The 23,286-nt window shown below is 40.7% G+C and overlaps 1 protein-coding gene and 1 non-coding gene across 2 annotated transcripts; both read left to right on the top strand.

Annotated features, from left to right (window-relative positions):
• The first annotated feature begins 236 nt into the window (after window positions 1–236).
• LOC148070186 (G protein-coupled receptor 22) lies at window positions 237–18,520 on the top strand. Its single transcript, XM_087800057.1, has 2 exons — window positions 237–551; window positions 15,131–18,520. The coding sequence occupies exon 2, from the start codon at window positions 15,238–15,240 to the stop codon at window positions 16,918–16,920; it is 1,683 nt and encodes a 560-aa protein (XP_087656183.1). The 5' UTR covers window positions 237–551; window positions 15,131–15,237; the 3' UTR covers window positions 16,921–18,520.
• A 2,703-nt stretch (window positions 18,521–21,223) lies between these two features.
• Window positions 21,224–21,296, top strand: trnaf-gaa (transfer RNA phenylalanine (anticodon GAA)). The gene has a single exon. It is a non-coding gene; the product is annotated as a tRNA-Phe (tRNA).
• Window positions 21,297–23,286: the final 1,990 nt, after the last annotated feature.

Genomic DNA, 23,286 nt, shown 5'->3' with positions numbered 1-23,286 from the left:
TTTGTGTTTTTTGAGAGGAGCCGGCGATTGTCAAAACTGCTTGAATTTCAACAGCGTTCACCCTTGAGGAATCTCAGGTCGTCCTTGTGAGAGCTTCCCCATCCCCTTCCCTCCCCGCACTCCTGCAGCCCTGTCTCCTCCCCTTCCCACACACACACACACACACACACACACACACACACACACACCCCTCTGCAGATCAGCGTATCGGCGGCTGGGATGGAGCGACAGTCCGGTCCGGTGTGTGGGATGCAGTACAAGTGTCTTCAGGAGAAGATGGAAACAACTACCTGTGATCCGCCCGCTGTCTCCGCAGCCCTTTAAGGTGTACCTCCCCCTCCTTTTTTTCTCACCCCCCCCCCCTCCACCACCACCACCACCACACATACTGCTGTAATATTGATGGGGGGAAAAAAAAAAACGGAGGGGAATTATTCTGGTCACGTTTTTTATTTTTTGGGGCTGACAGGCGGCCGTCCTGAAGGAGCTGCCGGAGTGGATCCACGGCACCTGCAGTGGGATGTTCAAGGGAATTTCCCACTTTGCAACTGGTAAGTTCAACACTTTCTCCCATCAGACCTTCGGTTCTTTTAACGGCTCGCTCGGGCTCCTCGACCAAAAAAAAACACGCTTCAATAGTTTATTCTGGAACGATCCGGTCCTGTGAATAGAACACGTGGAAACAATCGCTGGCATCTAGACTTGTCTTTGCCCGAAATAGCCCATTCTTTTCTCCCGTCGGTTGTTGATGTGCTGCTGTCACATGGGCGCGACACACGAGTGTAACCCCCCCCCCCCTCCACCCCCCTTTGATCATCTCAATAACGGGGTTCACCAAAAAAAAACTCATGCATTTCAAATCCTCCATTTTTTTTCCTCCAAGTTCACGCGTGTTTTTTAATCAGGGAATTAACATATCTGGTGAATTCTTCAGTCATTTACATGTGAATGGACAGATTGCGTGCCTGACTTCTGCTCAATGAAGGATTATAAATGACTTTTCTTCTCTTTCGCTCAATCGTGTTGTTTCTTTTTTTCGGGGCGACCGCGCTGCTCTCGTGTTTAATAAGATGCTAATGAAAGTAGCTCCACGATGGATTTTCTCCGCCGAGCGCCGGAGCGAAAACATCGTCAGTTCCCCCCCCCCTCCATCCTCGTGTCCCGTCAAAGTCACTCAACACCTTCCTGAGTTCTCCTCGCAGATTCATAGAGAGCGTTTGGACTCGAACAATTCGAAACATCTGCCGACGGTAAATCACTTTTAAGTCGTAACGTTAGCTCATAAATGGCGCGATGATGACAACATTTCGTCTCCCAGAATCAGCTGTTTTGATTGACAGCTGGCCGATCCGATGGGATCTTTGAGTGCTCCGACTCAATAGGTGGACCTTATGACGAAGAAAGTAGTCCATCGGTTAATTTCCTAACTTGTCGTCTGGACCTTCACGAAAGTTGTTTTCAGTGACTGTGTGGGGTCAATATAGATAGAAAATGTACTTATTTTATAACAACAAAATGTCAAGGTTAAAGATCAACAGATACAAGTGTTATATTTCAAAAAAAGAATGTGAATAGTGTGAAGTCTTTAAACTCTCTCTGGACAGAAAACATGTTTTATTCCGGCGTTAAAAGGAGTTTTTGAAGTTATAACTATATACAATTCTCTGCTGTTGAAATCTGGGCGAATGAGAGGCTACGAGAGTTTATATTGACGTAATAATGGGTTGACTCCTCCTCCAGCCAGCCAGTAATCCTGCCCCTGCTTTGTTTATACAACGAGTCCCTTGGAGGCGGTGACGGCCCGGGATTAATGACGCGTGGTGATAAACAATCAATGCTTGACCAGCCACAGCAGAGTGGGTGTGATTATTGTAAAGAAGATTTAATCTCCAGAAAGAGAGTTTAAGATAATTTTTTATGTAAATATTTCAATGAAAAGAGAGTTTTGTACAAACAGACACTGATGACACAATAGAGAAGTTTAAGACGCACTTAAATCAACAACAGCAAAAAAATAAATTTTTCACATTTCATTTTGCTGGCCATATAAAATCCATTTGTGGGCCATAATCTGCCCCCGGACCTTGCGTCAAACTGTCAAGTTCTGTCACGAGACAAAAGCAGGACGAGATAAAGAAACGAGGAACCTTGATCTTCTTAGATCAACATCTGAGGCTTGGAGACCTTCTGAGTGACCTTCAGGAAAGCAGTTTATCTATGAGTCGACGGGCACCGTTACACAATAATTACAGCATAATTGAGTCACAGGAAGTCGTTACACTGATGAACAGACTCAAACGTCTACAGCAATATGCGGTGGAAGAAAAAGATCACATGGGCTGTTAAAGTTCTCGTCGCGCTGCATTAATCACTTTTCTATTTTTAGATGGACAATTCTATAGTGTGGAGGGCTCATCCCGTCTTCTTCTAATCCCTAAAATTTAATTTTCTTTACACCGTAATCCTGCTTTTCGTTATTTCATTTTCGCCTTCAAATGAATCACGTATCAGATCATAGACGCTCGTAAAGAGACGTTCTTTAAATATATATGAACGATGGTAACACGTCACTGTTGACGGACGGAGAGAAAGTAGGAGGAAGAGGAGGAGGAAGAGATGGAGGGAAAATAAATCAGAAAAGCAAAGAGCGCAGATAAAAGAAAATGATGGTCAGAAAGATATGAAGATGAAGTAAAAGAGAAAAATGGGAGCAGAAGAAGAAGAAGAAGAAGAAGAAGAAGAAAACAGGAGGAGAAAGAAGGCAGAGCAACCAGAAAGAATGAGTTGAAAAGTGGTGGATCGAGAAAAAGAAGAGCTGGGAGAGGAGGAGGCTGAGGTCGAGGGAGCAGTGATGAAAAAGAAAAAAGATGGTGAGGAGGAGGATAAGAATTAGTTGTAGAAAAAAATATAAAAGTAAAAAGAGGGAGAAAATAAGGAAATGTTTAAGGGGAAGAAATGACAGAAGAAGATGAGAAAAAACAACAAGAAGAATAAAAAGAAGTAAAAGAAGAAGTGTAAGAGTGGGAAATGGTAGAAAGGGATGAGGGAAAGGAAGTGGAGGAAGAATAAGGAGAAGTAGTCAAGAAGAAGAATAAAAAGGAGGAACAGAAGACAACTTGTAAGAGGAAGAAAAAAGAGAAGAGGAAGATGAAAATAGAATTAGGGAGAAAAGGGACTAGTTGTGAAGAGATGAATAAAAAGGAGATAAAGAAGGAGTGATAGGTAAAACAAATGGAAGAGGGAGAGAGAAAATAGAAGTAGGATGAATAAGTAGAAGCGTAGGGGGAAGAAGAAAAGGAGAAGGAGGAGTAAAGAAGAAGAGTGAAGAGGAGGTGAAGAAGTGTAAGAGGAAGAGAAGAAGATGAGGGCATGGAAATGAAGAGATAGAACAGGTAAATAGAAGAAGAGGAGGAGAAGGAGGAGAGTGAGTAAAAGACATGGTAGATGAGGCAGAAGAAACTGAGGACGAGAAGGAAGAAAGGAAGAAGAAAAATTGTTTTGAAGCTCCTTGTTATGACTATTTTTCATCCTCTTACATACTTACATATGTTAGCATCACTACACAGCTACACAACTACACAATTGCACAACAACACAACTGCACTTAAGGTAACAGTGTTTTGCTCATGAGACGTAGAGAAGCAACTTTTGTGACTTGAATGGATTCATGAACATATACATTATTTTGATGTTATTTAATTAGCAAAATAGGCATTAGGATTAGCATAACGATTAGCAGTAGCATTAGCTCCAACTCCAGATCCTCTCTTTTTTCTTTCTTTCTTCCGAGTTCCCACACATGTGGGTCACGCGTGTTTCAGTCGGCGAGTATTTTTAGAGACGCTTTGAAGCCGTTTGTGGGAGAAAATGAAGTGTCAGCGTCAAACTCTGACGACTCCGGAGCTGGTGTTTGGTTTCATGAGCAGGAGCCGCGGTGATGGATGGCCGCGAGTCTGCTCGCTGTCACACACGCGTCACGTTTCAAGTGTGTATCCAAGAAAATATCGATCACACCTCACACACACACACACACACACACACACTTCACACACACGTGTTTCAAGAGCGACTCTTAGAATGTCATATTTATGGTCGTCGGGTCATCGACAAGGCCGATGTTTTTCAAAAAGTCATTTTGTTTATTCATTCTTATGTATTATTTATTCATTTTTTTCGGGATCATGTGGGAGAAAATGGAGGGAACTCGCTTTGGCACATAAATAGAAATGAAAGTCAGCTAAAAGTGCTTCAAATGCTCTATTTTTGTGACGATAACCTATTTTTTTCTGTAAATAAAGATTAAATTCTGACTCTGATCCGCCATTTTGAATCACCAGCTCCAGCGTCTTTACATGTGACTTCGGACACGACAGGAAGTTGCTATAAAAACCAACCGACCAATCGGGTGCGAGCAGCGCAAACGTCAACCAAATAGCGTTTGGTGTGAACGAACACTGCTGCGCCACATAATGGAATCGTAAATACTGACGCAGTGCATTATGGGACATTGTATATCATGGGTTAAGGAGTGCTTCGAAGTTATGCTACATGTATGCTTTAATATAGTTTGGGTCATAGGTGTCGTACATAAGTGTGTGTGTCCATGCTTTTTTGTGTGTGTATTGTGTGTATATTTGTGTGGTGCTTGTGTGTGAATGCTTGTGTGTGTGTGTGTGTTTGCGCTTGTGTGGTGCGTGTGTATGTATTTGAGTGTGTTTGTTTGTGTTGTGTTTTTGAATGCTTGCGTGTGTATTGTACAGGTGTACGTTGTGCATGGATGTGTGTGTGTACTTGTGTACTTGTGTAAGTGTGTAAGGGTCTGGATTCCATTCATCCTTCCTCACCGTCCACTCGTACAAAGTACACAACTTAAGCACGAGCTCTCAACGGGAAGTGGCAACATCTTCATCACAAAACATTTTATTGAGTTCAGTGAAGGATGTTGTGTGTGTAATGTGTAGTGTGTAGACAACAACGACCTGTTTGTTAAGTGTGTCTTTGTGAAGACGAGCCACAGGTCTTTTGTAACGATGCTTAGAAGGAAACTTTTTATACTCAGCAGTTTTCAGATCTTAATTTAATACAAAAATAGTTGTATTATTAGTAGTAGTATTATGTTGTCATTTTTCACTGGTTTAACTTGTCTGGGCTGGAGTCTGTCCCAGCTACTTGGGGCAATAGCTGGAGGACACAGGGGTGTTTCCGTGTGTGTGTTTTGGGTTGTGTGTGTGTCTGTGTTGTGCCCATGTGTTTTTGTGTTTTGTGTGAGCCTCTTTATGTTTGAAGCTTGTGTTTTTTGCATGTTTATATTTGTGTTTGCATGTTTGTGTGTGTTCTTGTGGGTTGTGCATGTTTGAATGAGTGTGCATTTGTGTGCCTTTATTCGATTTTTACGCTTTTGTGTGTGTGTGTGCTTTTGTTCATTTGCCAGTGTGTTTGTGTGCCTCTTTGCGTGTTGTGCCTGTGTATTTTGTGTTGTGTGTGCAAATTAATATGTGTTACTTTGTTTGTGCATGTGTGCGCGCTTGTGTGTCGTGTTGTGCCCATGTGTTGTGTGTGTGAGCCTCTTTGTGTTTGTAACTTGTGTTTTTTCATGTTTATGTGTTTGTGTGCATTTGTGTGTGCATGTTTATGTGTTTTTTGCGTTGTTTGTGTCTTTGTGGGTTGTGCATGTTTGAATGAGTGTGAAAATGCATACTAGTGTGAGTTTGTGTAACTCTATTTGATTTTTACGCTTGTGTATGTGTGCTTTCATTCATTTGCAAGTGTGTGTGGTGTGTGTGTGTGTTTTGTGTTTGTGCAAATTAATGTGTGTTACTTTGTTTGTGCATGTGTGCATGCTTGTGTGTCTCTGTCTCTGTTCTGCCCATGTGTTGTGTGTGTGAGCCTCTTTGTGTTTGTAGCTTGTGTGTTTTAAATGTCTATGTGTGTGTGTGTGCATTTGTGTGTGTTTTGCGTTGTGTGTGTCTTCGTGGGTTTACATGTTTGAATGAGTGTGCATCTGCATACGAGTGTGCGTTTGTGTGCCTCTATTTGATTTTTACGCTTGTGCGAGTGTGCTTTCATTCATTTGTGAATGTGTGTGCCTCTTTGTGTGTTGTGTTTGTGCAAATTAATTTGTGTTACTTTGTTTGTGCGTGCTTGTGTGTCTCTGTCTCTGTTCTGCCCATGTGTTGTGTGTGAGTCTCTTTGTGTTTGAAGCTTGTGAGTTTTACATGTTTACATTTGTGTGTGTTTTGCGTTGTGTGTGTGTTTTTGGGTTGTGCATGTTTGAGTGAGTGTGCATCTGCATACGAGTGTGAGTTTGTGTGCCTTTATTTGTGTAGTGCCTGTGTGTTTTGTGTTGTGTGTGCAAATTAATGTGTTTTTTTGTTTGTCTCTGTGTGTGTTGTGCCTGTGTGACAATGTGTTGTGCGTGTTTTTGCTCTTTTCCGTACTTGTGTGTATTCGTGTGTTTGTGTGTGCATGTATATTGTGAGGTCTCCGGACCCGGAGTACCCGGAGTAAACCCAGCGGAGAACACAGGTTTCTATCATTGTAACAAACTGTTGTTCGCGGTAAAGACGCAGAAGCTCAGAGAGACTCACCAGGACGCAGGAGATCAATGGCAGGACAATCAAGTGCGATAACGAGAAGCCGGAGCTAAAATCATCTTAATCGCTTCATCAGCTCGTATTGTTTCAAACTAAACAATTAAGCCATGATTGTCGTGTCCAGAAGGAAGCGTCTCTCGCCGTGATTGTGCCGCGTGATCAGCGGGTATTGAACGCCGGCGAGATGTTCCCAGAGAGAGACGTCAGAGCGTCTTGAAGGATGGTATCGACGGAGGGAGCTGCTGTCACACGGTGATGATGTCACACACCCGGCGGACACGTGCATCACACGGACGCCATGATCTGATGATAACTCACCTCTGGTTCGATGGAGATCCTCTTCCAACCCATCATTTTTTTAATCACTCGTTCAACCTTTTTTTTTTTCCACTTTATTCAACCGGTTATTTTAGTTTCTTTAGTCCTGCTGCTCTATGTTGACACTTATGGTGGATTCAGTTCGATTAATCGCGATTAAATAATGTTTCATTTAATCATCTCGTAAATATAGTTGTGACGGTGCCTCTGATTGGACGAGCCCCTCTTAGGTTTGAACCAATGGTTTCTTTCTCGTGGGACAAGAGTGTGAGGCCAGGGTTGGTGGACACAAACGCACAAAAGATCTTCTAGTTGATATGTTTTTTTCTTCCTTGAAGCCTCGAGCTGCTCGACATGAGAACAATCGTCACAGGAAATGTTGTATAAATGTCGTACGGAGCTGCTTTTAGACGAACTTGAGTCACGTAATGAGTTTCTGAGAAGAAGATGTTTGAGTGTGTTGTGCTAATGTGTGTGTATGTGTTGTGCTTATGTGTTTTGATTATATGTGTGTATGTGTTGTGCTTATGTGTATTGATTATATGTGTGTATGTGTTGTGCTTATGTGTTTTGATTATATGTGTGTATGTGTTGTGCTTATGTGTTTTGATTATATGTGTGTATGTGTTGTGCTTATGTGTTTTGATTATATGTGTGTATGTGTTGTGCTTATGTGTATTGATTATATGTGTGTATGTGTTTTGCTTATGTGTGTGTGTATGTGTTGTGCTTATGTGTATTGATTATATGTGTGTATGTGTTTTGATTATATGTGTGTATGTCTTTTGCTTATGTGTGTGTATGTGTTGTGCTTATAATTGTTGCTTATGTGTGTATGTGTTGTGCCTATGTGTGTTTGTGTTGGGGTTTTGTGTGCTTTGTATTTTGTTTTTTGGTGTTGCGCTTTTGTTTTTTTGCATTGTGTTTTTGTGTAGCGATTTTATTTTGTGTGTTTTGCTTAATGTTCGTTTGTGTGTTAACGTGTAGGCTTGGATGTTTTTTCATGCGTTTTGCATTGTGCGTCACTAAAGTTTTATCCATCCATCCGTCCGTCCGTCCATCCGTCCATCCGTCCATCCATCCATCCGTCCGTCCGTCCGTCCATCCTTCCATCCATCCATCCGTCCGTCCGTCCGTCCGTCCGTCCATCCTTCCATCCATCTGTCCGTCCGTCCGTCCGTCCGTCCATCCATCCATCCATCCATCCTTCCGTCCGTCCGTCCGTCCGTCCGTCCGTCCGTCCATCCATCCATCCATCCATCCATCCATCCATCCATCCATCCATCCATCCATCTAATGTGTGTCTGTGTGTGCTTGTGGCATTCTACATGCAATATGTGTGTTTTTTTGTATATGTGTGTTGCACATTGTTTGTGTGCGTTGTGTTTGTGTGCTTTGCATTGTGCGCGAATGTGCTCGTGTGTCACTTTTTCTGTGTGTTTGTGCATTGTTTGTGTGTGTGGGCATATGTGTGTGTGTTTGTGTGTGCATCAATAAAGTTGTATCCATCCATCCATGTTTGCTTGTAACTGGTGTAAGTGTGTGTATGTTTGCCTGTATGTTTGTGTGTGTGCATGCATGCTTATGTGTGTCTGTGTGTGCTTGTGGCATTTTGCATGCAATATGTGTATGTTTTTGTATGTGTGAACATGTCTAAATAATCTATCTCACTGCTAGTATCATGCCATCACATGATGGAGTCAACAGCTTGTAGCTCACACACAAATACATGGTCGTAGATGTACGTGGTGAGCGCGCGCCAGAGTGTGTAGGACGGCTCATCACAGAGATGCTTCATAATCATCAACGCACAACTCTTTACTGTCGTCCAACATCCATCTTTCTCTCCAGATCCTTCCATTTTGAAGTCCACCTCCTCACAGTCCACGGCTGGTGCAGCAGCAGCAGCGAGCATATGGAAGCAGGAGCGACGTGGGCTGCTGTGTGGGCGTGTGGACATCATGAGGTTCATGTTTGTTCATGTCGGTAAATCACCCTGACGATCGCTCCTCTGCCTTATGTAAGCGAGGAGGTTTATTTGCGTCGGAATCACAAAACTGTCGCCGCAGACGACGGAGACGTTGCGCTCGCCCGGGCCCGTGGCGTGTGTTGCCGGGAAGACGCCGGCGGCGCCGCTTCGCTCACCTGCTGTCGCCAGAATATAAGGCTTGGATTGATTGCGTCGCTGCGGACATCAGCGAGTGAGTCAGAGTCGCTGCTGCGTCCACGCTTCACGCCTCCAAATGCCATGATCCCTGTCTTTCTGAATATCACATCCCAGCGTCGGGATGTTGACGACGGTTTCTTTCTCGTCCTGACATTTTGACATTTTAACTGTTTGACAAGGAATCGATCAAAGTCGAGATGTTTTGTGTCCAGAGAGTGATGAGACGTCATCGGTTCACTCAGTCGAACATTTTTATATTAATATTTGATTCCGTTAAGTACATTCACAACTTTATTGAAACGACACGGTCACAGAAAACAACGGAAAATGAACCAATTCTCCACTTTCTTAGTCATAAGCTCCCTTTGACAAAGCAGCGAGCTGTCAATCAAAACAGCTGATCTGGTTTTTAAAAGATGGCTGGATATTAAACTAATTAAATGTTGTGAACAAGTAAAGTGAAGTTGTTGTTTTTTAAATGGAACGTTTAAATGCACGTTCTTCATTCCTTAAGCAAAGTTTTTTAAAGCGCCAGCCATTTGTTTTTATTGAATAATTGAATAAAGTAATTTGTACATGGAATGTGTTAATTGTTTTCAAATAATTTACTTTTAACATAATTTCCTTTACATATAGTTGTACATTTCTTGTTGCTATTCTTATTCCGATAATTCAAAAATACATTTTCCGAATTTAATTTTAACTTTTAACCCTTGTGTTATCTCTGGGTCAAGGTGACCCGAAGGCCCGAAAACCATTATTCCTGAGATAACACAAGGGTTAAATTAAAAAAAAATGGTGGCACTGTTATTCCAGAAGGTTTTATATTGGTTTTAAAGGCCCACCAAAATCTAAATTTTACAATTTTGGAACGTTTGTTAAATTGGAATCAGAATAACAAACTCTATGTGTAAAAAAGCAAATTATTAAAATGATTTAATTTTAAATGATTGAAGTCAATAATCCTCGAAAATAATTTAATATTTAAAAAAACATCAATTTTATTTAAGTACAAAATCGAATATCATCTAAATATTTTAAATGTTAAATTAAACCGGTGTCCGCGCCTCTCACCCGGAGTAGCTGGGATAGGTCACCCCCATTAACCCCACTACTACGACCTGATCATTTAGTGGTAGAAAATAGAGAATTACAGTAGAATTTTTGTTGTTTGTTTGTTTTTGAATAAACTATTATTGACTAATATAATAAATAGTTTACTGTGAATATTTATTTATAGGGGAAACAATTAAAACCACCCAAAATCAAGCTTTTCTTTTGTTCCTTCATGTAAAAACATTTTCTTTTTTAATAATGGTTTGAGATGCTTTGTGACCAGCGGAAAAAGACCGAATGCCGTTTTTAAAAGCTGCAGCTTTCTTCCCATCTGGAGTCAGGAGGGCTCAGAAACAAACACTTTCCAGCGAGTCTCAACAGTCTGCCAGATTTAATAAAAGGTTTCTGCTTCATTTCCCACCTGCTCCGCCGACAGCTCCGATGGTCTGGAAGTTACACGTGTTAGAACTCCTGTCGAGTGAGGGGCATCATTTTCTTTAACAAGTCCAGTGTCGGTTACAGGAGGATCTGTGTGTGTGTGTGTGCGTGTGCATTTGTGTGTGTGCGTGCATGTGCATATGTGTGTGTGTTCCTTTTTAATATAAAATGGTTTACTGACTTTAAATTTGACATTTTATCCTGTTAATATAAGTAAATTCTCAACTTTATTTACCAGGCACGGTCACAGAAAACAATGTTCAGGGAGGTCTGTCTTATTGGACCAGACCCCCCATTTGTGTTAGGAAACGAACCAATGGTACACTTTCTTTGTCATAAGATCCGCCCATTGAGTTGGAGCGCCTAAAGGTTGAATAGGTTCAGCCAGCTGTCAATCAAAACAGCTGATTGTTTGACATCTGGCCGGATTAATCTACCGTATTTTCCGCACTATAAGGCGCACTTAAAAGCCTTTCATTTTCTAAAAAGCAACAGTGCACCTTAGAATCCAGAGAGCCTTATATAGAATAGAATAGAATAGAAAATGTTTATTCATCCCCAGAGGGGAAACACACTTTTACAACAGCACAGTTGAAAAAAATAAAGTGCAAGGAAAAAATAAATAATAAAAGCGATAATAAAAAAAATAAAAAATATATATATATATATATACATACAGTATATATGAACATTACCTGGTGGGTGACTTGTTTACAAACAATTTCATGACTCTGTGCCGACTGAGCGACACGCAGGCGGGATGACGTCATTGCGTCATCACGGGGTGGGATTTACGACGCACTTCACATCATGCCGGTCGTCTATGGAGTGATGTTACTGCCACCGTTTTGAGCGAGTGTGTCTTGGTGGTTGTACACTCAAAATCACTCTGCTGCGCGCTCAACCAGTCATACACGTGCGTTCAACATGTCATATACGTGCGCTCTAGCTGTCATACACGCGCTCAACTTCACTGCTGCTCACTCAACATTTGTCTGCTCACAACACCAGTCTCACGCGCTGCTGCTTGAAGCCTTTTAAACAACATTTGAACATCGTTACAATGGTAGTGAACGGAGTTGTTAGAACACTTAATAAAGTTTGACTTTATCTGACTGTTTTGTTGACATTCCCTTTAGCACAGCTTTATCTAGTGGATGCACAACGTAACCCCAGTCAAACGTTTTACTGGATCTTTTATTCTATGCGCCTTATAATCTATTTATGAAAACACTACTAAAATAGGCCATTCACATTGAAGGTGCGCCTTATAATCCGGTGCCTAATAGTGCGGAAAATTCGGTAATTAAACGTTGTGCAGAACTGAGACCGTCCTGTGGGGAAAACATTTTACACACTTTACTGAGACGTTCATCTTCCTCGTAGTAGTTTCAAGATACGTGTGTTATGATCTTCATCAGATGTGTAGTTTACACAGCTTTTAAAGATTTTCAGGTAACTCTTTATTTCTTGCTCCCTGCAAAAGCAAACGGACATGAAAAGAAAAGATCTAAAAACAGTGTGTCCCTGCTGTTTCCCCCCTAAAATCTGGCTGACAGGCTGTCAACGAGCAGCCAGCAGAGAAAAATATCTCGGGCAGCAGGATCTGTAAAGTGTCAGCAGCACAAAACAACATGTTTTCATAAAACCTCCGTCAAGTCCGTGACAGCCGTCAGTTGGTCGCGCCCTGTGCTTGTTGATGATAAACTTGATGAATAAAGGAAGGGCTGCAGGAACAGAGGAATTATTTAGATGATGTTATTCTAAAAATGTTAAAAAACTTCAACATTGTTTAGTTCGAATGTGGCTCCTGAACATTCTCCGGTTCACACGACAAAGGACTGAGTGTTCGCAGCGACTCAAGTGTCTGATTGTGTCACTTATTCATAACTTACGCTGAATAATATTTATTAAGCTGCAACAAACAATAGCTTGTGACTGGGTGACATTTTAAAAACAGACACTTTCTTCGGTCTGAGCAAGAACCACTGAGCAGGAACCTTTCAATAGAACATTGCATTTCCTCAGGGGCCACATTTTCTCTTTGCGCTTGATGGATCTACTGACTCCTTTAAGAAACATCTTAAGACGTTTCTATTTGTTCAGGCTTTTCCTTGAATTTCTCGGACTCCTTTGTTGTTCTCAGTATTATCTTGATCTTTAGAGTATGTACTTTTTTGAGTATTGTTTTGATTGTTTAAGCGCTTTGTGACCCTGGTCTCGAAAAGCACTATATAAATAAATATTACTTACTTACTTACTTACTTACTTACATTTTAAACTGTGGCTGTTGTCACTGTTTAATAACTTTTGTTTCTGACACGACTGATGTCGGATAAACGCTTATTTAATGACTCAATCGTGAGAAAAATAAAGTTAACTGTAAAGAGAAAGCGCTAAACACAACATAGTAAACAAGCTAGGCCTGTTTATGTTTTTTTTTAACGCTCCAAACAAAAACAAACTAAATGTATTGCAGATCCTTCATCTTTGAAAGTCGGCCTAGCGTAATGTTGTTTTTGACGCCTGGAGGACTCACTCGAAAAGCGTCAATGCACTTTTGTGGTCATTTTTAAGAGACATAGTACAAGGAGTTACCTGGAAAGAAAATCTTATCTTTGATTTTTTGCATTTTATAATACAAATTCTATGTTATTAATACTTTATATTTACACAAGCGAGAATGTTGAGTGACAAAGGGAAGGAGAAAAGATTATAAATTCAGGTGAATTATGGATCTTCTACTTGCTGATTGGTTCTGGAAAATAATGTATATTAAATATGGTTTAAATAGCATCAAGAGTAGACATAGTCGACCCTATTTGTTGAAGGGGTATTCAGCCCCTTACAATAAAAAAAAAAGTAGTTTACATTCTTGAAAACAACCTCCAGTTTGTATTTAATATGGTTTATTCTCACAAAATTGGACAATTTCTTAATTTTCATGGGTGTCTTCTGCTGCCCCCTTTCCCTTGACTGAATAGAGTTGACCTTCACCCTTCAATATATATATACAGCTTATATTAATTTATATATGAAGAGCTGCAGATGATGAATAAGAGTATTTGTGGTTTCTCGCCTCGACTACTTAGATTGGCGTGGAGATTTGAATCGATACTGCAGCTTCAGCTCGAACACATGAAAACCATTAGTGGATTAAAGGCAGATCCTGAAGAATCGGGGGGTCCTGACATATAGAGGGGGGCCTATATAGAGAGGCTGAAATGTAAAGAGAAAAGTAAATAAAGCAGGTGATGGATCTGAAGTGGGGTGGATGAAAGCCATCAGGGCCACGGAGAAAACACATGTGTGCTTTTGTGTCGCGGATTATGTCGGAGTGGAACAAACAAAACCAGCAGGAACAGATAGGAAAGAAAGAACAACCATGTGAGGGATGAAGCGGAGAAAAGACGAGGGAGGGAGGGGTTTCTGAGAAGCTTCTCTTTTTCTGATTGCTTTGTCTTTTCTCTGCCACTGTCCGCGTATCATTGATCCATTCATCTTCATTACGTCTCCCAGTGAGAACTATTAACTGCTGCCACCCTCAGCATGCGATGTTGACAATCCCCCCACGGTCTCCCGGGCAGCCCGGCCACGTCTTTGACACGTCTTCTGCTGTCGTTGCACGGGATGAACAGCAGTTGACGTTTATATTGGGATGTGAAGGAATCAGTTACCAAAAAAAACAAACAGTTGCATCTGCTTTCCAGAAGCATCTTCATCACATCTTGAAACAAATCGGCTATAACGGCTTGGCTTTTGTTTTAAAATGTGTCTACAACTGAAACGGTTAGAAATATTGTTTTTTTTGCACACACACTCGGCTGCTCTTTCGTGTTCTCTCACCCCCGTAAATAGGTAGGTAGGTATGTATGAACAGTAGGTAGGTAGGCAGGTAGGTAGGTACGTAGGTAGGTAGGTACGTAGGTAGGTAGGTAGGTAGGTAGGTACGTAGGTAGGTAGATACGTAGGTAGGTAGATAGGTAGATAGGTAGGTAAGTTGGTAGGTTGGTAGGTAGGTACGTAGGTAGGTAGATACGTAGGTAGGTAGATAGGTAGATAGGTAGGTAGGTAGGTACGTAGGTAGGTAGGTAGGTACGTAGGTAGGCAGGCAGGTAGGCAGGCAGGCAGGCAGGCAGGCAGGCAGGCAGGCAGGCAGGTAGCTAGGACAGGCAGGTAGGACAGATGGATAGTACTTTATTAATTTCTTGAGAGGGTTTCATTGGGAAAAAAAGATTACAAACGTTGCACAGAGGCCGACACATACAGATCAATGAAAGGATTAAATAAGACTGTAAAGTGCAGTTCACACTAAAGTCGAATCAAAGTTGTTAACAGGAAGTGCTTAGTTTGATAATCTAACCTACATTGATTTCTAAGCCGGTGTATCTCTGTATCAATTCGCTTTAAATAATGTTTTGGCTGAGGATTCATGACACCAGGGTCAGGAACAGCTTGCAGATATTTGACAACATCCATCTGTTATCACACAAAACTGTTTCACCTGTTCCTCTTGTTTCCTGTGTTAATAGATTTTTCTTTTGTTTCTCTTTTTCAGATTTCCTAGCCGTCATCGGTGTTGTACGTCTGAAGGTCAGGGGAAGACAGAGCATGGTGTGGCATCGCTGCCTCTGTTGCTATGTGTGACGGAGCACGTTGGTGTCAATGGAGACCGAAGGCTATCGTGACCTCCTGGAGACCAGCGATGGTCAGGGGGTAAGCCTGCAAGATGGAGGGGGCGGGGGCGGGATGGAGGAGGGCTGGAGCACACCCTACCCGCTGGGATTCCAGATTTCTTTGACCACTGTGCTGATACTAGAGTTGGTTTTGGGTTTCAGTAGCAATCTGACTGTGCTCGTGCTATACTGTGCCCAGTCCAATTTGGTGGATTCTGTCAGCAACTTGGTCACAGTCAACCTTCATGTGCTGGACATATTAGTCTGTGTTCTCTGCCTGCCTCTGACAGTAGCTGTGATCTTGTTACCGGCTAATGGAAGTGGACTTGGCAGCCTTGCTACGCTGTGCTGCTTTCACGAGGCCTGCGTCACCTTCACAAGTGTGGCTACTGCGGTCAACGTACTGGTAATCAGTTTGGACAGATACGACATCTCGGTACGTCCAGCCAGTCGCCTCTTGACCCCTCGGCGGGCAGCACTACTCCTGGCAGCTGTGTGGGCCGTGTCCCTGGCCGTTTTCTTTCTGCCCTTTCTAGAGGGTGACTTCTTTTCATCGACTTCTGAGGAGAGTTGGGACGATGACCAGGAGGGACAGAATCATGACTCTGGCGTTACAACTGGAGCGACAGCCTATTTTTCTTCTTTATCTCCCACTTTTTTACCTTCTACATCTCCGTCGCCTGAATCCCACAACATTCCACCAGTGTGGCAGAACAGGACCCTCCTCTGCGTTGGCGGTCAGGGATATTATACAGGCCTGGCCATGTATTACCACTTGTTACTTCAAGTCCCATGCTTCTTTATCGCTGTCGTCGTCATGCTCTTCACGTACTCCAAGATTTTGCAGGCTCTCAATATCCGCATCGGCTCCCACATGATGAGAGGTTCTCGCAAAAAGGACTCCACATGCAGGATACGCTGTAAAAGGTGGAAGCGAAAGGACCTCACCTTGCCGACAGACATTGCTCCCTCCAACCAAAACCAGAGCCACCCTCCCCTGATGCCCCCCTCTACCCCGACGCCAACATCCGCCCCAGCCCTCTCCCCATTGCCACAGACAATGTCCGACAGCGGCGCGACCGTCACCACCGTCAGCACGGCAGCTACCACCCCAATCGCCACAACACCGGCTACTCCGGCGTCTCCAACCCCGGCATCAACCTCAAATCCCACCCACGCCACCTCACCCCTGCCAGCCTCCTCTATGGGAGTCCAAGCCTCCGTCTCTGCAATCATCGCCCTGAGGCGAGCCGTGCGACGCCACAGGGACCGGAGGGAACGTCAGCGCCGCGTCTTAAAAATGTCTCTCATCATCATATCCACCTTCCTGGGATGCTGGGCCCCCTTGTCAGCAGTAAATGTACTGATTCTGTGTTTGGGTCCGAGCGATGGCCTCGTGCGAATCCGCATGTGGTTTTTGGCAATGGCTTACGGAACTACCATATTCCATCCTCTCCTCTATGCTTTCACGAGACAGAAATTGCGACGGGCACTGAAAACACGTGTGAAGAAGCGGGTGGTGTCTCTCTTGCAGGTGGACCCCACTCCCAGCGGGGGTACGGTAATTCACAACTCCTGGGTGGACGGCGGGGGCAAGAGGAAGAGCCGCAAGCAGCGCGTGGAGGCGAGCGACGGCACCGATCGATGTCTCACCGAGGCGGTGAGGGAGTGAGAAGTGGTTCTTCGTTTTTTTGCCGACGATCTGGGATGCATTTAGCCGTAAATTGGAACACGAGGTTTATTCTCAAGTGTGAAGAAAATGACGAGAAGCAAATGTCACTACGAATCCCCGTGTCCTCTGCTTCCATGCAGATGTGACGACAGGTGAGTCCCGGGCTCCTATTAAAGCAGCTTTTCTGTACAAAGACCTTTATTATTCCACTTCCTGACACACTTTCCACGGATTGGAATCTACAAACTCATTAGCGGCGCAGCAGGATCGCCTCCGTATCCTACGGCCGGTAACGATAATGCGCCACACGTCCATAACAAATGTATACACAGCCGCTCCCGTGTGCACTTTAGTCTAGCATGTGCATGCCCGTATGCACAGACCACACTTCCCACAAGTGCGACTGGCCGGCACTATCGTCATCTCCTGTGAAAGCACATCCACGTCTACCTGCACAGATATTCTCAGCGTGAACTCTCTTGACTAGTTTGTATCGTCTTTTAGGTGTTAATTTACGGCCTTAATTGATTTAGTAATATATTCTTATGGTGCTGAATGTGCGTTTACAAGATGCGTCAGAAGAGGAAGCTTTCGCACACGTGTGTGTGTTTGCAAACCGACGATGATGATGATAGAAGAAGTTTACAGCATTTTTCAAAGAAGAAACTTTACCAGGAAGTAAACATTTCATCTTCTTGACTTGCAGGATCAGGTTGGAGAGCGAAGGGTTGGTTGGTTTTGCAGGAGAGGCTTTTTTTTTTTGGTGTGTGTGAGAAAGAAGATATATTTGTTGTTATAAATATGTGCAATAACTTTCAAGCAATGATCAAAGCAATGACCCGAGGATGTGAGCAAAGAGAATGTGAAACACAGAATTGTCGCTTTTTTTTTTTTCTATTTGTACTTGACGGAAGGGGGGAGACTTTTCGAATCGGCGAGTGACGGCCGAAAGCTGAAAAACGAAAGCGTTGTATCTATATGTAAAAAATACCTACTTCATCTTTTTAAACGGACGTAAAAAGGGCAATATTTTGTAAGGAACGACTCACTCGATGTTTTCACTGCAGGTCCACGACGAGTGTGGTTTCGCCTCAACACTGGCGAGGATGTGTGTCAGACACGCAGGGAACACCTCAGAGTAGGAACCACTTCTGGACGTTGAATCAATCCGTGTCTCTCTGTCTCCTCAGGGCGTCTCATGTCTCACCTGAAATCTTACCGTTCTTTACCAACGACTCACTGTTGTCCTTTTCAATGTTGTGTTCGGATTTACACCTCTAGATATTTACGCTACACTTTTTGTAACGACTCGAAATATACGCGGAGAGCTATTTTGGCCCCTGGGGCTCCTCGTCCTCGGCCCCCTTTTACACACTCCCCCGGAAAAACGGAAGTCGATATTTTCCCGTTTGTTCGTGTGCATTTTTTCAGGGATGTATATATTAACTTATGGTCTCGTTTGAATGTGAATTTAATTTATTCTCACTACATCTGCAGGACAGACGAACAGCCATCGTGACATTTGAGTTCATGTTACAAAGATGTGTGTAATCCTATTTGTGTGATCCGTGTATTCTGTAACGTACATGAACGACCCTGTGAATAGAGGAATATTAGCGCTGGCATAGCTTTATATAACGTGTTATTGTATAGAACAAGGATCTGTATTAAAAAGACACTTATCTCAGACGAACTCTCTTGGTGTTTGCTTGACCTCACAGGAAGTGAAGTGAGCGTTCAGTGTCGTAATTATTGTTTGTTTGATGAGCGTGAATAACAAAAGCACCTTTTTTTTTACACAGTTGGACTCACCACACTGAGAATACAAATATTCCCATTTTTATAACTATACAACTATAATCAAACAATTTTCAACTGTAATCAAACAATTTTCAACTATAATCAAACAATTTTCAACTATAATCAAACCATTTTCAACTGTAATCAAACAATTTTCAACTGAAATCAAACAATTTTCAACTTTAATCAAACAATTTCAACTAATCAAACAATTTTCAACTATAATCAACCATTTTTCAACTGTAATCAAACAATTTTAAACTATAATCAAACAATTTTCAACTGTAATCAAACAATTTTCAACTGAAATCAAACAATTTTCAACTATAATCAACATTTCTAAACTATAATCCAATAATTTTCAACTAAAAACAAACAATTTTTAACGATAATCAAACAGTTTTCAACTAATTACAAATTACAAATTATGGTATTTTCTTCATTTTTTATCAATGTTATACAATGTTATTTATGTGTTGGGTAAACATTATGTTTATAATATGAACAGTCTTTTATTTTTTTAAATAAAATAATATAAATAATAAAAATAAAAATAATGGGCACATCAAATTTCAGTCAAACTACTTTTTTGCACATTATATTGAGTAACTCGCATCAAAGTAAAACTCAACGCGCACAACATATCTATTTATAATTGATCTGGTTCAGTCTGGTTCTCGTGAGATCAGTTGAGCAAATCATCCTGAGTGTGTTTCTGCACTGAATCCCAAAGTGCATTCGTCTCCATCATCTTATCTCGTCCACCTTGTCTCTCATCTCCTCGTCCTTCTGCAGCTCATCTGCATCCTTCTCATCTTCTCCATCCCAACTCCGGCCTTCCACGGCAGCGTCTGGGAAGGAAGAAAAGTCACCTTGCAGGGAAGCAGGAGAACAAAAAAAAAGAAAAACCTGAGTGAAGAATAAATAGAGAGATAGATGTGGAGGAGAGCGTCGGGCGGAGAGATGGAAGCTGGCAGCGCTACAGTATGACTAATAGAAGGACAGCACTGCATCACTGCAGAACTTCATCGGGGGGGAGACAAACATGGAGACGATTGGCTGACGGGTGGGTGGTGTTGTATTGTTCGGGTTTAATCCGGAGCTGCCGTCGTAATCTGTGGGAAACACGAGTGATACTGGCTGAGACAGATGAAGGTTTCTGCTCGTGAACTCACTCAAATCAGGATCTTAGCTCCGTCCATGGTCTTTAAAACCCTCAATGACTTAAGTCACCTTTTTTTTTACCAGTGAAAATGTTTTATAATATGAATCGATATTGTATGAATATAACGCAACTTTATCTTATTGGCTTTATTATATGATTCAATTGTGTATTAGATTAATGCTGTTGTCGTTATGAAATACAAGAAATATAATAATGTCATTATTCTTAAGGATATTTAAATACAAATCAAATTACATCTAAATCTTTTTATTTTTTTAATATCCTTTTTATTATTATTATACATTGCATTTTTTGCAAAGTTTTCCCTTTTGTCTTTCTATTTTGCTTGGTGGCCCCGTACAGAAGTAACAGTTATATAACGTGGCCCCTGAGGGACCCACGAACGAATCAGTGGGTGGTTTTTACATGGATGTATGTAGAGATTAAATAAAATGAAACTCGCGTCTATTCTTATTCGTACTATAATTTAATTTGCCTTTCGGGACGATTTTGACCTTCCACTTATTTTAGACCCGCATCCAGCAGATTGACCAATCAGACGCAAGTAAACGACATCCTAATAGATAGATAGATGGATAGATAGATAGATAAATAGAGAGAGAGAGAGAGAGAGAGAGAGAGAGAGAGAGAGAAATGGATAGATAGAGAGATAGATAGATAGATAGATAGATAGATAGATAGATAGATAGATAGATAGATAGATAGATAGATAGATAGATAGATAGATAGATAGATAGATAGATAGATAGATAGATAGATAGATAGATAGATAGATAGATAGATAGATAGATAGATAGATAGATAGATAGATAGATAGATAGATAGATAGATAGATGGATAAGAAAAATGTATATTACAGCAAGTACACTGATTTAATATAAAAAAAACTCTAAAAAAAAAAAACAACAAGAAGAGATGTTTATAAACCAGTGAGTGAATGATGACGTTTATGGTTAAAGAATGAACCGCAGCCAATAATAAAACACGGCTGCGCTTCTACTGCCATCTAGTGGTGATACAGACACACGTCTGGGATTCTTGTTCGGGTAAAGTTGAATGACTTGCTGAGGTTTACGGTGTTTATTTTATTTTATTAAAGTAACTTCGCCATGTGACGTATATGACGTTTGATATTGATAACGTTTTGTATATTGAAAGGTCGACCATAGTCATTACATCTATCTTGCAGACACATGTATGTATGTGACTGACCCTGGTCTAGAAAGCTTTACAAATAACTATTACTAACTTAACTCAAATTTAAGACGTCTCAGTCGCGAACTATAAAATGATTATTTCCATGCCCAGATCTCATCCGCCGAAATAGCTCAGTTGGGAGAGCGTCAGACTGAAGATCTGAAGGTCCCTGGTTCGATCCCGGGTTTCGGCAGGTGACACATTTCTTTTCTCGACGATCAAAAGAAAGTCTTTACTTATTTTTTAAACACAAGTTTGTGTCTTTTTTATTTCTTATATTACTTACTATTATTAAGTTTTACAACTGACTTTTGAAAATAATAAATACGAATTTAAGGTTTGTTCTTTTCCTTTTTTTAATCGATTGACTACGTTTTATTCGTCATTAAAATAAACTGCCTACATTTACAAAACAGGACTTTATTACCAGCCAAATATATATTGAAAATATTTTAAAGGCTCATTGAACTGTATTGTTTGTGTATTTTCTCTATTCAAAATGGAAGCGATGTATTTTTACTGACCCTTTAAGGGTTATTTAATATAACTTCAAAAGAAAGTTGTGATTGATATATAATGACGGTACATAATAATAGATAATAATACAAATAAATTTCTTCTGTAAAATATCTCCAAATCTACTGCGATAGTATCATGTCAAGTGTCAAGTGGAATATTTCATCAACCTCTTAAAAGTTGTGTCACATGATATTTTTTAGTCTTTTTTTTATATATATTATAATCATAATGCTACTTAAATTTTCCCTCAAAAACAGATTTTAAGATACATTTTCCGCTATAGCCCTATTATTATTATTTTAATTAATTTACCATATTTTCAGCAGTTTGTAGTTTTGGTTGAAATCAATAAATAAATCATTATTTTTTAAATTATTTACTTCAACGAAAGCGGAATAGAACTGTTACGAAGTCGAATAAAATAAAAAAATATATATAATTTATTTCGTGACAAAACTTTTTTCCTGGAAGCGTTCACCGTCTTTACCGTAAGTTTAGCAATAGACGCGAAAATATTTTCTCTGTGCGGTCTCACGTGAAAGAAGTACATGGACATGTATTCGAAAAAAACAAAAAAAAAACAGAAAGACCAAGAATTCTACACGTCACTTCCGACATTTTCTTCACGGATTCTAAAGGACTCACGTCAACTTCCGGCTGTTCTCACCTGCAGCAGAGACAGGTAAGTAAGTAATATTGGTATAAAGGTGAGCTAATGCTAGCATATTAGCTTAGCACCTCTTAGCTCTTAGCTTAGCTTGTTATTTTCTTCAAAGTCTGACCAAACATCGTCTATCGTGTTTTTTTATGTTTAAATCAGTCATTCTCTACATACACGATATGATAGAGTTGTTTCTTTATTTTTTTTTAATTTACTTCTATCAAGAACATGTCAATTTGGAATAAAAGTTCCTTTAATAAAAAAAAAATATATATTTAAACGGTTTTATTTGATTTAAGTTATCTTGTGTGAACAGGTTGATCAAATCAATTTAAGAGAGTAGAATTCTTTATTATTTTTTTAAATGGAGTGATACAAGTCTTTTGTTATTATTTTTATTGAAGTTACTTTTTATATTAAAGTAGCTTTTATTTTCTATGAAAGTAATTTTATTTAATAGTAAAGACACATAGACATAATTATGCTTTTTGAAATATAATCCCAATTAAAATGGAATATTATAGTCCCTTTTTTAATTTGTATTCATTTAGAAAACTGATCCATCTTGAAAAGCTATTCATGAAAGCTATAAAAAAAAAAAGTTATTTCTTCCCTGCATGTATCCCAAACTCTCGTAAGGGGGCGCTCTTTGCCCAGTAATGAAGCGCTCACATATGTTGGGTGAAAGATGGTAAACAACTTCAGAGTTTATCAGACTAAGCCTCACCAAATGAAGGTGTTTATTTCAAGCATTCTGCTGTTTATTTGATCCCTTTTTGACCCTTTTTTTTTTTAATTGTCTTTTGACTTGATGGAGCAACATTTCCTGTTTATTTCCAATTTCAAGTCACATTTTCATGACTTTTTAGACAAGATTGTCAAATCCCTTTCAAGTTCAAGTTCTTTTATTGTCAAATATGCGTGTATCTTTTGTGTATCAACTATAGTAGGAACGGGCTTCTTCGTGCCCTTGATCCGTCACGTTCAGAAAAGAGTGTTTAGT

Source organism: Callionymus lyra, chromosome 10 (assembly GCF_982586985.1).
Source record: "Callionymus lyra chromosome 10, fCalLyr1.hap1.1, whole genome shotgun sequence".
Lineage (NCBI taxonomy): Eukaryota > Metazoa > Chordata > Actinopteri > Syngnathiformes > Callionymidae > Callionymus > Callionymus lyra.
The sequence above is the reverse complement of the archived record's forward strand: the minus strand, read 5'-3'. Positions and strand labels throughout refer to the sequence as shown.

Bases quoted from the DNA above. Each gene is read 5' to 3' on its own strand.
- LOC148070186 (XM_087800057.1), top strand. From the start codon at position 15,238: ATGGAGACCGAAGGCTATCGTGACCTCCTGGAGACCAGCGATGGTCAG.